This window comes from Panthera tigris, chromosome F2 (genome assembly GCF_018350195.1).
Source record: "Panthera tigris isolate Pti1 chromosome F2, P.tigris_Pti1_mat1.1, whole genome shotgun sequence".
Classification (NCBI taxonomy): Eukaryota; Metazoa; Chordata; class Mammalia; order Carnivora; family Felidae; genus Panthera; species Panthera tigris.
In genome coordinates this window covers 3962419-3979951 of record NC_056676.1, presented here as the reverse complement: position 1 = coordinate 3979951, position 17533 = coordinate 3962419, and the positions used below count along the sequence as shown (strand labels likewise).

At 35.0% G+C, this 17533-nt stretch overlaps 1 protein-coding gene across 2 annotated transcripts in view; it reads right to left on the bottom strand.

Moving 5' to 3' along the window:
• Positions 1 to 6953: 6953 nt before the first annotated feature.
• Positions 6954 to 17533, bottom strand: part of SNTG1 (syntrophin gamma 1) — a 564850-nt gene continuing 554270 nt past the window's right edge. For both annotated transcript variants that reach the window (XM_042973560.1, XM_042973561.1), the window contains exon 18: positions 6954 to 7376. In XM_042973560.1, coding sequence (XP_042829494.1) covers positions 7218 to 7376 — 159 coding nt within the window. In that variant the 3' untranslated portion in view covers positions 6954 to 7217. The remainder of the gene's footprint in view (positions 7377 to 17533) is intronic.

Below are 17533 nucleotides of genomic sequence, written 5' to 3'. Positions count from 1 at the left end.
CAAGATCGTGACCTGAGCTGAAGTCGGACACTTAACCCAGTGAGCCACCCAGGCACCCCCCAAGATGTTTTTAATAAAATGATAATGCAAGATAAGAAATATCAGTTCTAAAAAATCAAACAGAAAAAGTGCAGAGGAATATCAACTCTTGTTTTCTTATCTTGCCTGCTATTATTTATATGATTAGCAGTTCCGTGTAAGAGCAAACTCTCCAATTATTTTCTTAGAAACATAAGCAATTATGTTAGGATAATGACTGAAATAGAATAATGTCACTTTTGTAATGGCATCCACTTCAATTCTGAACAAAACCTCACTTTTGGTTATTAAAATCACTCAACAGGAACACCTTTCGTGAAGCACGTCTGTGTTCCAGACATGGTGTGAGGTGGTGAGTAACAAAGGTAAGCAACATGGACGTAGTCTCTGCCTTCCCAGAAATTAGAAATTCAAGCTTAGTGGGGAAGACGGTAAATTAAACCGTAGCAATTCACATGGCCAAGTGTTATAAGTACATGGCAGAAAGAATTCAGTTTTTCTGAGGAAGAGAAGGAAAAAAGCTTCTCGTTGTAAGGGACATTTAAGTTGCCATCTAAAGGACTGCTATGTGTTGAAATGCGTTCTCCTCAAGATTGATAGGTTAAAATCCTCACCCCCAGACATCAGAATGTGACTTTACTTGGGAAGAGGGCCACTGCAGACGTAGGGAGTTAAGATGAGGTCATAGTGGAGTATGGCAGACCCCCTAATCCAATTTGACCATAACAAAGGACACGCGCGCACACACACACACACACACACACACACACACACAGAATACCATGTGAAGATTGCAATTATGTTGCCAAGGAACCCCCGGGCACTTGGAAAGAATCCTGGAACAGATCTTTCCTTAGTGCCTTCACAGGGTGTATCGTCCTACTGGTACCTCGATCTTGGATTTCTAGCTTCCAGACCAGAGCTAATAGACTTGTGTTGTTTAAGCCGCTCAATTTGTGGTACTTTGTGACAGCAGCTCTCACCAACACATACAAAGATGATGAGGAATCTCAGGTTGAAAGAGTTGGGGAGAACAGAAGCTATTGGGCACTAGGAACAAAGAATCTTATTCTGCTTATGGTGAAATAAGGATACCAAAACATACCTGTTAGAATGGCCAAAATCTCAAACACTCACAATAGCAACTGTTGGTGAGGATGTAGAGAAAAGGTATTCACATTCATTACTGGTGGGAATGCACAAGTGGAAGAAGTTTGGATAATTTCTGACAAAATTAAACATATTCTTACCCTATGATCTGGCAATTACCCTGCTTGGTATTTATTCAAATATGTTAAAAACTTGTGTTCACATAAAAGTAAAATCATGAAACCTCTTAAGTTAAAAAAAAATGACTGTTGTATTTTCCTTAACTGGAATTGACATTACACAGATATGTTTATTTCCTTCACTCCATACTTGTTCATGTAAGAGGTAGTACCTGTTTCGTGCCTAGAAGACTCCTAGCCTGGATAGAGGTGCCTGTGACAGAAGACAGAAGGGATACAGTGGACGAAGGGCAAAGCCGGTAGAACCTTTGTGAACACAACAAAAGGGATCAAGACTGGTATCCTTTTGACAGAGAACATACCCAAAAATACTTTCTGTGGAGAAGTGATCTCCCAAAAGAGTGGGAATAATATCAAAAGATGAAAGACTGTACATTTCAGTCTTGAAAAAGGAAAGCTTTGGGGACAGAAAACAAATCAATAGTTTACAAGGGTTAAGGTTACAAGGGGTTGTCTACAAAGTGGCATTTATTGGTGAGATTGAACTGTGCTATATTTTTATCTTGGTGGTGGTGCACAATTACATCCATTTATCAAAATGTACAGAACTCTATTCAGGAAAGTTGGTATTTTTGTATTTAAACTTGAATGAATCTTAAAAAATTAAAGAAGAGAATATTCTTGAAGTCCTGATCCTTTTAAAATATACCATAATTCTACTTTTTCCTAATAGGTAGTCAACTTTTAAAAATCCACGTTTTGCTATTATTGTTCATACATTCCCCCAAAACACAGTTACCGGTTTATTTTATATTGTGCTTTTTGAAGGAATATATTTATAGAAGCATTTAAATCCACGTACTTGTCCATCAGTATATCAAGTAATTAATACTTCTTTTTGGCTCTATATAAACATGGGTATATATAACAACATTTATCTAAAGTGAATTATGTTTATTTTTGTGCTGCCAAGGTTTAATATAATCCCTACTTTTTAATATTCTTCTTAATTGCTTAAACTACTTATGATGGGCATGTACTATTTTTCCATCAGTTTTTTTTCCCCAAAACAGAAAAAGAGAGTATGAAAAATGAGAGAGATGTTCATTTAACAGCTAGAATAATGTAGATATCAGCATTGTCTTGGGACACCTGGGTGGCTCAGTCGGTTGAGCGTCTGACTTCGGCTCAGGTCACGATCTCACAGCTGTCAGTTCGAGCCCCGCGTCGGGCTCTGTGCTGACAGCTCAGAGCCTGGAGCTTGCTTCGGATTCTGTGCCTCCCTCTCTCTCTGCCCCAACCCACTTGCATTCTGTCTCTGTCTCTCTCAAAAATAAATAAACATTAGATATCAGAATTGTCTCAAAGTGATTCCTGTAATCAGTCTCTTACCACACTATACTTACCCGAAAGACCATTGTGGTCTCGTATGACATATGAGATGAGCTGCTCCGGTTACAAATGGCCAGACGATGACGCCCTGTCGGGCCAGTGCTCTCAGTGTAGACTCTGCTCTCAATGGACCACTGTGTAAATATCAAAGTTCTCATGTTTTCAAAAGTTGTAATTGTGGCTGTTTAAGTAATTTGGCAGATAGCATCTTTCTTCAACCTTTAGAGCCTTTGGAGGTCAGACATGCAATCTCGGTAAATATTGATGAACCAGAACAGATCATGCCCCAAGAGGTCTGTGCCCCAGGCTGTTAGCTCATATTTGTCCCAGTCCATTTCAGTTAAGTCCCCAGAAGCATGCTCTAAACACACGTGAAACTTACAGATCAAACCCAAGAAGTGAAAATGCAAATGTAGTAAAAAGTATTTGTTTTTATTTTCCAGTATGCTTCATTAGAAAAGGTACAGTTTTGTTAGTAGTACATTAATGAACTTAAAGAACGAAGTGACAAGTCATTTGTCACAGATATTAATTTACATTTTACAAACATCCACCGAAACAATTAAAAATGAAATAAATATATTTACATTTCATATTTCTGGTATTGTCATTGCATTTTTGATATGTATAAAATATATAACATTTATAACATTTTATTTATCTTCAAAAGCAACTTCAAATGTGCAAATAAGTGAATTATGACTTTGAAGTATTAAGGAATAAGAATAAATCATAAACAAGAGTTTTAGAGGTATGAATAAAGCAATTCCTTAAGAGCTCATGAGTACAGCACTATTAAGAGTAGCAAAATGTTTGTTATTAATATCAGAACGTGTACACTTACCTTAAAAAGTTAAGCACAAGATCATCCTTGTGCTTTTAAAGCTTCTCCACCTGCTGATTTCTAGCAGTAATTGTAGATCATTGTTAGGATTATTACTTTTCCACAATAATAAATCAAGCTTCTCTCAAACCCAGCATTCCATGTAAACAAAGTTTATGAATAAGCTTTGTCATTGTAAATGAGGGAAACGTCGATCTATAAACCAATGGACCCAAAGGAAAATTTCTCTGCTTTTATGGTTAATATGAACTTGACATTTATTTTCAAGTAATTACTTTTCTTCTTGCCTAATGACAGTTTTGTGAGCACAGACTTTAAGACCCTAAGCTGGTACCTGCCTGAAAAATGGGCAAGAATGATTAGCTGCTTATTCTCCCTTTAAAATAGTGTTAGATGGTAAATGTTGGGGTACACATTACACATTCTATCTTAAAGTATATTTGAAATAAATATTTGCTGCGGTATAACAAATTAAAATGCCCCTGCTTTAATATACTTCAGCTTAAATGAATTGTTATTCTTTATCAGGCAAAATACATTATTATAGTAGTTAGCAAATATTTCAAATGATATTTGAACTCCCTTCTCTGGCCTAAGTACCTATAATATAATATTCCCTTTGAGCTTGCACTATGTACAGTATAATGAACCCTTTAATGTGCATATATATGTATGTATACATATATACATACATACATACACATACATATGTATACATACATGTATAATATGTATACACACACACACACACACATACACACATATCCCAAGGCACTGGAGGGGTTAACACATAATGAAGCATTCTGCTATTAAAATGTGCTCTAGTACAAACGAGGATTTGATGAGTAAATCTCATGCACCTAAACCTACATTACATGAGAAATAGAGATTTATCTGAGTATTTTGTTCATTTTTTAATCTTTCTCATTCAAATAGTTCCAGTTATAACAAACCACAGTGGCTAATCATTCCACTGTAAAGGAAAGTGTTAAATACTATTTGGTAACTGATGAACATCAGAGTAATATTTTTCTAATAGGTAGGTGCTCCACTAATGTTAAGCAGCAATTTAGGCCTGTTAGGTTTGTTTTTTTCTTTTTTAATCAATGGTATCAAAAATAAACACAATATCGTATTATCATAAATTTTAATTCGAGCTACAATTTACAGTGTAAATTTAAAGTATATTAAATATATATATTTGAAATATATTCATCTAATATAATTTGTGGGTAGCATTTTATTATATACATATACACATATGTGTGTGTGTGTGTGTGTGTGTGTGTTGTACAAGGAGATATATACCCATACATATCTCATTGTGCACCGTTTCCTTCATACACCTAAGCACAGGCTAGAAGATTTTTTTATTATACAACAAAAAGGATATTTCATTAAATAGTCTTTTGTATACTTAAAACGGAGCTTTTATAAACCTGACATTGCTTTTAAAAATGATTACATTGCACTTATGTAAGGGTTTAAAACGACTTCCTTTTTTTTTTTTGTCCTGGTGGCTGAGCCCACTTCCTACTCGCCACAGACCGGATGATCTCCCTGTGGACACATCCACGCTGCCCCAATGTGGGGCGCTCTGAGATACGCATCTAACTCACAGCAGAGATTCTGCAAGGAACCGGCTCGTACTGCTACCCACCCTAAGGGGCAGGCGTCTCTCTGCTCTTCCTCCCCAGGCTCCGGGCCTTCCTGAAGCCTGCTTTTGGCGGGCTCCTGGCTTTAGAATGACTGTCCTGTTCGGTCAATAGCTAGTGAGCAGTAATTTCACAGTGTTCTCCCCATTTTGAGTATATATTCATTTCACGGTCAAAAGAAACCATGCAAAAACCACGTGGTGTCCTATTTGCCACAGTTCTTTCAATAAGGCGTCCTAGATGCAACTTAACTCTTGCCAGTTACAATTATGAGCCCTGGCTTTTTTCTTTTCAATCTCAATGTGCTTATGAATTAACCAGACACAAAGTGAATTAATAATTTAGGATGATTATGGAAATAGTTTGATACATTTGTCAGTATAACGATCATGTGTCCTTTTTGCAAACAATTTTGATCCTTTCTTTTGTAAATTTTTTGTCCTATTTAAGAAAAGAAAATCAGAGGTGCCTGGGTGGCTCCTTCAGTTGGGCAACCGACTTCGGCTCAGGTCATGATCTTGTGGTTCACAGGTTCAAGCCCCGCGTCGGGCTCCGGGCTGACAGCTCAGAGCCTGGAGCCTGCTTCGGATTCTGTGTCTTCCTCTCCCTCTGCCCTCCCTCGACCCATGCTCTGTCTCTCTGTGCCTCTCAAAAATAAACATTAAAAAAATATTGAAAAAGAAAAAAAAAGACAATCAAACCAACTTATTGGGTATTTCATCATCTTCACAAGGAAATATCCAGTGTTTGATTTAGTTGGGGACATGCATGTTAACATACAAGTAATCTTTCTTTTTTTAATAGACGGTTGTTTAAAAGCAGATCTCCGTACAGCTGTAGTAAAGGAGAAGGTTCTCGACATTAAACAAATGGTCATGTAACGCCTGGGATCTGTCATGTGCACATACCTCTGATGTTTTCCGATTTCCATCCCCTTTACATTTACTAACACAAGATACCTAAAATAACCCACTTAGTTTGGCCTTATATAATCATTTTTATGACATGGTAAGTTAGAAATTTAAAATTTTATTTTCATATCTCACCTTATTTTCTCATAAAATATTACTAAAATGGGAAAATGTCATTTCCCTAACATAAGTAAAACTTCGAGACTATACCCTATGATCATTTTAGTCCGTAAATAACTAGAATTAGGATTACAAAGAATTGTTTCACATGCCACATATGTCGCTATGACTTTCTCTACAAAAGTTTTTGGGGTCACTGAAAATTTATGAAACTTTAATGCGATACCAAATCCCATTATGTAAGTAAAAATCTCCTTAAACGAAGGAAAGAACAAGAGGTTCATGAATGTTTTCTTCATTCGAAATTAAATGAACATCTTTTGGCATATTTGGTTGACACTAGCAGCGATAAAACGTTGGTTTCAGTGATTTAAGGAAAAATAATACATTTTACATTGTGACTGTCATGGAATCAATGAATTTATTCTTTTGAAATTCTTAAGAATATTTGACAACAAGATAAACAAAATTGGAGTGCCAGTGTCATGTTGCGGAATGAGAATACACAGAAAACTCTGCATCAGCAAATTAAAGTGCTTTCTTCCTTGATGAAATTTTGCATGCTTTGTTTCCTTGCTTCCATACGGTCTGCCTCCTTTATATTACTTATAATTCAATGATAGGGCATTAGTTCATGATCTGGCCCGACAGGTATCTGTCATACAAAATAATCTAAAATACAGAAATAACCATTTAAGTGGTATTTTTATTTATAGGTAGCTTACAATTTTTTTATATTATGTACATACTTTGAATCATTCATTTTTTTGTCTTCACTTTTGATGAAATACTGGTACAAATAAACTGAGTGAGAACGAGCTGTTAGGTTCTTTTAAGATTATTCACAAATGCCTTCCAAAACAGAAATGCTTTTGAGATCCCTTAGGACCTTCTTGTTTTCTGCTGAAATTTCAAATCGAATTCACTGTCGACCTGGTGACACCATTGTTTCTCCAGCGTCTAAAATGATGAGGATGTTTATTCTGTTTGTACAGTCATGGTACATGGCAAAAGGAAGCCCCGTGTGTCAGGTTGTGTACTTGGCTTTGCTTGTTGTAGCAGAGCTGGGAGCAGCGGAAGCTGCAGCCTGATTGCCTAAAAAGAGAGGGTCCAAACAAGCTACTTTGGCAGCAAAGAACGAATGAATGCAGTGGAGAACAGCGAACAGATTTGAAAATTCCAGCTCCTGCAAAGGAACGAGAAAAACTTCAGATCAAATACAAATCAGTGTCTTGAAAACACTTGGTAATAACTAGACAACTAGATAATAGTCATTTTTTGAAGCTTGATAAAACCAATTGGAACCAGTTAATTATATCCAATGCATATAAACTGTAGGCCTTTTTATTCAATATGTAAACTTCATGTGTATTGAAGATTTACTTCAAAACATGGCAGTCCGAGGCTAGAAATGCTAAGCATTCTTATTATCTATGAAAGTCACTTCAGTATTGGTAAATGCTGCGTAGAGATATATTTGGCCAGAATAAAATCTTATTCTCGATAAAGTACAAGAGAAACATGGGAGTGGCCTAAAAAGTATTTTTCACCTCTTTATACACATTTCCAATAATACATTTGGATTAAAATATTTAAAAAATATTCTTCATTATTCTGTAGAATAAGTTACAATTTGTCATAAGACACTGAATACGAAATGCTGAAAGCAAACGTATATCAATATTTACGGCACCAGGAGCCAAATGGTGCCGTTCCAAAATAAAATACGTGCATTAATTTTAAATGTAACTAATTTTAACTGTTGTATTTGATTATTTAAATTTGTTGTATCTGACTGTTTAAAAAAAACAAAACAAAACTCAACCAAGGCCCAATAATAGTTTGAAGTTTTTAAAAGCATTTCCCATTGAGATCTTTAAGGAAATTTGTATCCCACGTTGCAAAAAAAAAAAAAAAAGAAAAGAAAAGAGAGAAAAGAAACAAGGCGTTTTGGTTTTTTTCTTTTTTGTTTTTCAAACACGAATGGTGTCAGACTGGCTGTAAAATCAGGAGGTGATATTCAGGATAGATTTTAAAAGCTGACGTCACAAATATTTTGTATGGAAAACCATCAATCGTCCCATAGAAATGTCTTAATTTCAAGAGGATAGAGAGGAGACACATACGTGTGCTGAATGGAATCTGTATGACAAAATTATCACAAAGAGGATTCGCTAGAGGGTAATACACCACACGAAACTTCTGACAAAGTTGTTGCTTTATCGTTACACATTTGTAATAAAGGATGCAGAATTACAACAGATATGCACGTTAATTGTGTTTGCAATTCGTAATATGCGACGATGAGAAACAACACAACGTGTCTATTCAGTTGGGACAGAGTGTAATATCTGCCATCCACCAGGAAACTATTGAAATAAAATAATTCAGCTTGGGAATATTTTCTCAGGTCATGCAGCAGAAACACACTAAGAGCGCAACATAAATTCACTCATAGTTCTGTACGATATAGATAAAACAGCTATGCTGCCTCAGTACTTCCCTTCAAAACTTTGGTATTGTATTTCACAGCTTCCTATGGCAAATGTTAGCTGATTCTGGAAAACAGCAAAGATCTGATTTAGTTATTCTCATTTCCTTAAAGGCTTTAACCGAAAAATGCTTTCAGTCACCCCATCATAAATTATTTCAGAAGTTTTCTTTTTAACAACCCACTTCATTGGCAACATGACGTATATTTGCCCACGAGCAGCTTTCTGCTTGCCTTAACTCTGTGTCAAAGTCGCCTGTTCATCCCCTCGCTCTTTGTGCCGCCAGTTTATGTCACCCGGAGACTTTGAATATGTTTGGTATCAACCCAGATTAAGTCCACCAGATATGAAAGGTGTGGTAAAGTTTTGGAAAATCTGCATGTGCCCATGTACTGTTACAAAAAATAAAACCAGAAAAAAACATGCAATTCACTCTTGGTAAAGGTGAAAACATCTGAATATTGCAAGTGGGTAAAAATATAACAATGTTTTCTCAAAAATAATTCTACCACATCTTTAGTGACTTGGAGATTATGTCTTGGTTGTCAAAAATAAATAATCATACAGAAATTTTTAGAAAGATTACTCATTCCAATTATTCATACCTTGTAAATTATATGCCAATTATTTGATGTAGATTGGCACTTTGAAGTTTTTACACCTTTTTTTCAGGAGCGTGAGTGGTAGGTGGGAAGTGATAGGTAAGAAGAGAAAGCAGGAGGCAGACATGTGCTCAATTTTGATTCTAGATTCCAATGTCAACTCATCTTTCTCCTGTTTCCATGGTCACTTTTGGCAACTATATCTGTTCTTGGGGCTTTAACTATCATGTATACATACATATATATACAGATATATATATATTATATTATATATATATATACAGATATATATATATACAGATATATATGTATGTATACATACAGATATATATGTATGTGTATATACAGATATATATGTATGTGTATATATATACTTACATAATATATAAATATATATATATTTACTCATTTCTAATATGACTCCTAGACCTACACATCTGTCCATCTACCTGCTGAGCAACCACAATGACTCCATCAAATTATTTATTATTTTTACATCAAATTTATTATGATTATTTACGATAAAGCTCTTCTGAACGCCATAAATCTCACTAAAGATAAGTTGTCTTCAAATTTTAATTGTTCATTCATTCATTCATTCAGTGAATATTTATTGAGTGCTTTATAGGCATTTAGTCTTTTTCTTGGTGGAAAGATAAAAAATAGTGAGCAAAACAGACAAACCAAGTCCTGAAGGGACTTAATTCTAGTGGCAAGACACAAGATACAAGACTATAAATCAATTAAATATAATATTGCTGAAATAATTGTAAGTAAAGTCAAGAAAATAAAACAGAAGGACGCCTGGGTGGCTCAGTCTGTTAAGCATCAGACTCTGTCTGGCTCAGGTCATGATCTCGCGGGTTGTGGGTCCAAGCTCTGTATCCGGTGAGCTCGAGCCCCGCCATGAGTGAGTCCCGCTTCTCTCTCTATCTCTCTTCCTCTCTTTCCCTCCCTATATGGCCCTCTTGGGATTCTGTCTCTCTCCCTCTCTCTCTGCCCCTCACTCACTTGTGCCCTCTCTCTCCCTCAAAAAATAACTGACTAAATAAGAAGGAAAGAGAAACTTTAAAAAAAAGAAAAGAAAGCAGAGAAGACAGCAAAAGTGTGTGAGGGAGGGGCTGCAAGATAAGAGAATCTCCATTGCCATGTGTGCAAAATCAGAACTAAGGCGTAAATCATTAGAATGTCTAAAAAAAAATCTAGGAAATGAAGTCAAAGAAATAACACAGGTCAGAATTTGCAGTCCATAGGAACTCTTCATGAGTTTTACTCTGAGTGACATGGAAAAAAAAACAAGGGAAATTTCTGAGCAGAGAAGTGACAAGAATTGACATAAGTCTTAAAATTATAATTCTGACTACACTGTTGAGAATAAGCTCTTGGGAAGAAGATTGAAAAAAAGGAAAGAAGTTATAAAGTTTTCAATAAGGAAAGGAGCGGGATTTGAAAGTAAACTTGAGTCAAGGTTGATTCCAAAATATTTGATTGAGCAACTGAAAGGAGAGAGTTGTTATTTAGTAAAATGGAGAAATTATGAAAAAAAAACAGGGTTTGCATGAAAGATCAAGTTTGGTTTCGGACATGTTACATCTGAGAGCATATAGGATTAAAAGGGTAAGTATGTAACATATATATATATATATATATATATATATATATATAACATATATACAACATATATATAACACATATACAACATATATATAACATATATATTATATATAACATGTATATTATATATAACATATGACACATATATAACATATATATATAACATATTATATATAACATATGTTATATATATATGTTATATATATATATGTATATATTAGTGTAGAAAAATCAAGGTAGGATATAAAAATTAGGATGTGTCAGAGCAAAGATGAGATAAAGGATAAAGCAGTGATCTGAGTGAGAAGGGCAAGGCTTGGAGGGTATGTAGAGAGAAGGATTAGGGACTAATCTGAGGAATCCTGCAGTATAAAATATAGGAAAGTAGGGAAGAAACAGAAAAGAAAAGAAAAAACAGTCCTTGCCGGGGAAGAGAGAGAGACAAAACACAAAGTCTGGAAAATGAGAATTGGAAATTGACTATTGGATTTAGCAACATGGAGATCATTTTGATCCTTGACAAAGAAGTTTATATGGAGAAATGGATGCAAAAGACTCATAGCAATCAGTTCATAAGTGATTGAGTGCAAAAAAATAATAAAGTAAGTATAGATAATCTTTTAGAGAAGTCCGTTTTTCTTTCTTAAATGAGCAGAGAAATGAATCGATAGGCGAAATCAATTATGTTTTTCTAACATTTAATAAATTAGGAAGCACCTATATAAAGCAAATATTAAAAGATCTACAGGGTGAAATAGTAATAGAATAAAGTTGGGGGATTAATACCTCACTTACATCAATATATAGATCATCCAGACAGAAAATCAAAAGGAAACATCATCCTTAAACCCCATATTGGACCAGATGGACTTAAATATCTACAGATACATATATTTGCAGATAACAGGATATTATAAAAGAAAATCCCAAAGACACTACTAAAAAACATTAGCACTAATACGCAAATTCAGTAAAACAGCAAGGTATAAAATCAATATACAGGAATCTATTACATTCCCATACACTAATAATAAACTATCAGAAAGAGAAATTAAGAAAATATACTCACCTATAATTACATCAAAATAATAAATACCAAGGAATAAATGTAACCAGTGAAGTAAGTGAGCTGTACATTAGACACCAAAAGACAGTGATAGAAAGAAATTGAAGACACAAATAAATGTCAAGATATTCTGTGGTTATGGATTAGAAAAATTAATACTGTTAAAATGTCCATGCTACCCAAAGCAATCTATAGATTCAATGTAATCCTTATCAAAATTCCGCTAGTATTTTTCACAGAAATAGAACAGACAATCCCCAAATCTGTATAGAACCACAGAAGACTCTGAATAGCCCAGCAACCTTGAGAAAGAGCAAAGCTGACGGCATCACACTCTGATTTCAAACTATATTACGAAGCTATAGAATCAAGATGATACGGCATTGTCATAAAGACAGATACATCACATCAATGGAATAGAATCAAGATTCCAAAACTAAACTCATGCATATTGTCTAACTCATTTAAAACAAAAGAGCCAAGAATATACAATGAGGAAAGGACAATTTCTTCAATAAATGGTGTTGGGAAAACTGGACAGTCACATATAAAAGAATAAAACTGGCCCACTATCTCACACTATACACAAAAATTGACTCAAAATAGATTAAAGACTTTAATGTAATAACTGAAACCATAAAATTTTCAAAGAAAACATAGATGGTAAGTCCCTTGGCATTGGTCTTGGCAATGATTTTTTTCTTTTGGGATCCAACACCAAAAACAAAGCAACAAAGCAAAAATAAATAAGTGGGACTACATCAAAATAAAAAGCTTCTATACAGCAAAAGAAAAAGGCAAACTATTGAATGTGAAGTCATATTTGTAAAAATCTGACTCAATAAATATCCCCCAAATATAAATAATTCATACAACCCAAGAGCAAAATGATGATCTGATTTGTAGTTTTTTAAATGTTTATTTATTTTTGACAGTGAAAAAGAGAGAGAGAGAGAGGGCACACACATGAGTGGGGGTGGGTTAGAGAGAGAGAGAGAGACTCAGAATCTGAAGCAGGCTCCAGGCTCTGAGCTGTCAGCACAGAGCCTGACGTGGGGCTCAGATGTACGAACTGTGAGATCACGACCTGAGCTGAAGTCAGACAACCTACTGAGCCACCTAAGTGCCCTGATAATCTGATTCTTAAAATGGACAAATCTGAATAGATATTTCCCAAAGGAGACATCCAGATGGCCAACAGGTACTTGGAAAGGTGCTCTCAGCATCACTCATTCTCAGGGAAATGAAAATCAAAGCCACAGTGAGATATCACCTCACACCTGTTAAATGGCTATTACCAGAAAGACAAGAAATAACAAGAGTTGGTGAAGTGGAGAAAAGGGAACACTTGTACCCTGTTGATGGGAATGTAAATTGGTGCAGACACTATGGAAAACACTATGAAGTGTCCTCATAAAGTAAAAACGAACTTCCAGGGGTGCCTGGGTGACTCAGTCAGTTAAGCGTCGGACTTCAACTCAGGTCGTGATCTCACAGTTTGTGGGTTCAAGCCCCAATAAGGTTCTGTGCTGACAGCTCGGAGCCTGGAGCCTCCTTCTGATTCTGTGTCTCCCTCTCCCTCTGCCCCTCTCCCACTCATGTTCTGTCTCTGTCTCTCTCAAAAATAAATAAACATTAAAAAAATAGAACTTCCATATGATTCAGCATTTCCACTTTGGGTATATAAGCAAAGAAAGCAAAACCACTAATTCAAAAAGATACATGCACCTCCGTATTCATTGTGGCATAATTTACAAAGCCAAAATATGGAAACAACCTAAATATCCATTAATGGAAAATAAAGAAATGTCACACACACACACACACACACACACACACACGCATACACACACACAAAAGAATATTATCCAGTCATGAAAAAGAATGAATTCCTGCCATTGGTGACAACATCAGTGGATCTTGAAGGCACTATGCTAACTTAAATAAGTCCAACAAAGAAAGAGATGATTTGACATATATGTGGAATAATAATAAAAATAAACTTATAGGTATAGTGACCATGTTGGTGGTTGTCAGAGGAAGGGATTAGGGGGTGGGTGAAATAGGGGAAAAGCATCAAACGTTACAAGCTTCCAGGTATACAGAAAATAAGTCGTGGGGTTGTATACACAGTATGCGACTATAGAGTTAATAACACGGTGCTGCATATTTGAAAGTTGCTAACGGAGTAAATCCTAGAAGTTCACATCCAAAGACAAAAAACTGTAACTATGTATGGTGATGGATGTTACCCAGACTTTGTGGTGATCATTTCACAGCGTATTCAAATATCAAATAATTATGTTATACATCTGAAATGTTCCCTGTCAATTATACCTCAATTTTCTAAAAAAAAAAAAAAAGCCATGTTACTGACTTTATAACTTCATAAAAAAGAATAACAAAGTTTTAGTCCATGTTTGTCATACATGTTTTTTAAACTATGTGAAATAAAAATTATTATTAACTCCACTTCCTGTACGCCTTCCTCTGCTTCCTCTGCAACAGTGTCTGACAAACTCAATATGGCTGAGGTGGAGAAATTCGATCAGTCAAAATTGAAGACGACAAGGGTTCCTGGGTGGCTCAGTCGCTTAAGCCTCCAACTCATGATTTCACCAGTTCGCGATCTCACCTGAGATGGAACCCTGCGTGGGGCTCTGTGCTGACAGTGCAGAGCCTGCTTGGGACTCTCTCTCTCTGTCTCTCTCTCTCTCTGTCCCTCTTCCTCTTGCACTCTATCTCTCTCAAAATAAATAAGTAAACTTAAAAAAAAATTAAATGGAAGAAGACAGACATGCAAGAAAAATATCTGCCACCAGAAGAAATGACCCAACAGAGGAAACAAAGGTGAATTGTAATGAGCCTATACTGCCAATATGCACCCTACATTCCACAAGCACCGCCTCCTTATGTCACTTATTTTTTCAAGGTTTTTAATGTTCATTTATTATTGAAAGAGAGAGAGCATGAGCATGTCTGTAATAAATCTACAGTTATTGCAAACGTGTTTAATTTCAAAGTCTGAAAAAGTTAATTCTGATAATTTTGACTTTTTTTTTTTTTTAAACACTGCTTTTCCAGAGAAGCGCCATTTTACAAGACCTTATTTTTCCATTCTGGAAGATCAATCCACTTTGGCATTTGATTGTATCAGATGCCTTAAGGTACACTGATTTGTAAAATTTATGTGGTGTGGGCTATTGACTTATTGTTTATCTTGGTCTCTTGACTTCTATTACAAGGTTTGGTGAATAAAAATAAAAACTCATTTAATTCCCAACCTATACTAATATGTTTACTTTCAAAGTCTTAAGTACTCCTAGGATCCTGATGTAATATATAACCTTGTTTAACAATATCTTGCATCATTCCTCTAAGTGAATAAAAAAAAACTGATATACATTAATACCACATTTATACCATTTCTCTAATACTAAGTTATTTAGTAAATGATAATATGCCAGCCAATGTCTTGATACCTGGGACCATAAATTTGAAAAAGACATGAGAGATGCCCTAAGAAACTCAAATGGGACAATTTAAACAGTTGATCCTAATGCAAATGTAAAAGGCTATAAATAAAATATGCATATATTATGAACAATTCTACAGTACCTGTTTTCAAAATCAAATAATTAATTTTTCAATTCAAAATTCTGTTTTTCTCATTTTCAAAGATTTCATGATTACTGTAATTTTTAGCACTATTTGTTTCTTTATTATGAGAAGATAACATTGTACCTGATTGTTATACTCTAGGTTACTCCTTGGAAAATGCTTTCAAATGTGTTATTATTTTTTAAATTTTGATTTTCAAAATGTTTACATTTACATCATTAAAATAAAAATGTTGTTACATTTCTTCTATAGGTAAATGGTGACTTTCGGCAAAAAGGAAAAAAAAGATCACACCATAGACATATTCCCCTTGACAGTTATTTATTTTAGAGGCAGTTAATATATTTGTTTTACCTTAAAGATGTCAATTTAAACATCGCTTTCCAAGTTAAAAATGTTTTGCATTCCTAACACATGAGAAAATAAAATTCAATAGCTCATAAAAGAAAATAGAAGACTTGAAAAATAAATTATGTACAAAGAAGGCAATTTCTTAGTTAGAAATAAAAATGGTTCAGCATCCTCACTGATTCCCAGTTTAGAAGCTCTTTTATAGGTAGAAGCATATGCTGCCCACATACGTCCTTCACCCCATATTTCTTTTCCTAATTCAATCAACAGTTTTAAATAACCTTTCAGATAAAGCAATACGTATGTCAACTATATACACACACACATAACTGACTTCAATGTTTTCTCCCTGATTTATTTCCTGGTGCTTCTGTTTCTTTTACAGTCTGAAGCACAACCAACGTGGATGGATGCAGGATCTGCCCTCTTAAATAGGCGTCCCTGCCCTCTCCTCATTCTTTTCTCCGTAGCCTGAGTAGCCGGTGCTCTCGATAATTTGCAGTGAAAGGGTCTTGGAATTTTACAGGACCTTTGGTTCCAGATGCCAGAAAAATTAGAAATTGTGCAAAGCAGCATGGGAAGGCTATCCTTCATTTCCAATGCAAAGGGAGATCCTTCATACCAAATACCTACCCAGGTTGGTGATTTTTAAACTTCCTCATCTATGAGACCTCAATGCTACATATGAATTTGTCTAAATTGCCAGTCATTCTCCAGAAGACAAACCAACACATCACGGATTCTTTAATAAGGATCTTTGACAGCCACTTACTGAGCACACAAAATGTTCCATATATTGCGTTATATATTCAGTCTTTACCATCACAACCACAGAAGAGGTCGTCCCTTAGAGCACTCTTTTAAGGCAGACACTTCTATCCACAATTTATAATGAGAAAAGGAAGATTTATGGAGATTAGCTAGAAGGTGGTATTACGGGAAGTCAATCCTTGATTTCTGACTTGAGTCTTACTGAACCATATATTTGTGAAAAGGTATCTTGTGGCAGCACAGAGTCACTGAGACTGTGGAGAATACGGGCAGGAAATGGTTTTTGGGAAAATCCTCCAATGACCAAATCAATGTAAAAATGTTTCTATATCTGCACTGTTCCTCTAAATAGAAACACAATTGCTTTTTTCCTACTCTTATTGTACTGTGCATAAAAGCACTACCTTGGCTTCCAGATCTCAAATTTAGTAATTTAGGATTAATATACTATATACACTAGCTTAGGAAATATTTTAAGTGTTTCCTTGGAGGGGAATTGCTACGAATTTCAATGAATAAAGCTTCTTTGATGTTTTTCAAAGACAACCTGTTTTGAAGTCAGAGGACTGTCTGGCCATATTATATCAAATTATAATTTTAAAACACATACACATAAATATAAAAACAAAATATTAGAAGTAGTGAAGAAAAAATACATGGCTGGAAAATTTAGTAGGAACAACTATGAGAATGCTAGTAATCCTTGATATAGTAGTGTTTACATTAACATCAGATATAAGCCACTTTTTTTTAAAGTTCCCAATAGCAATAATGATTTTTTGGTAAATTGTCAAATAGCTACAAACAATATTGCTCATGACTTCAA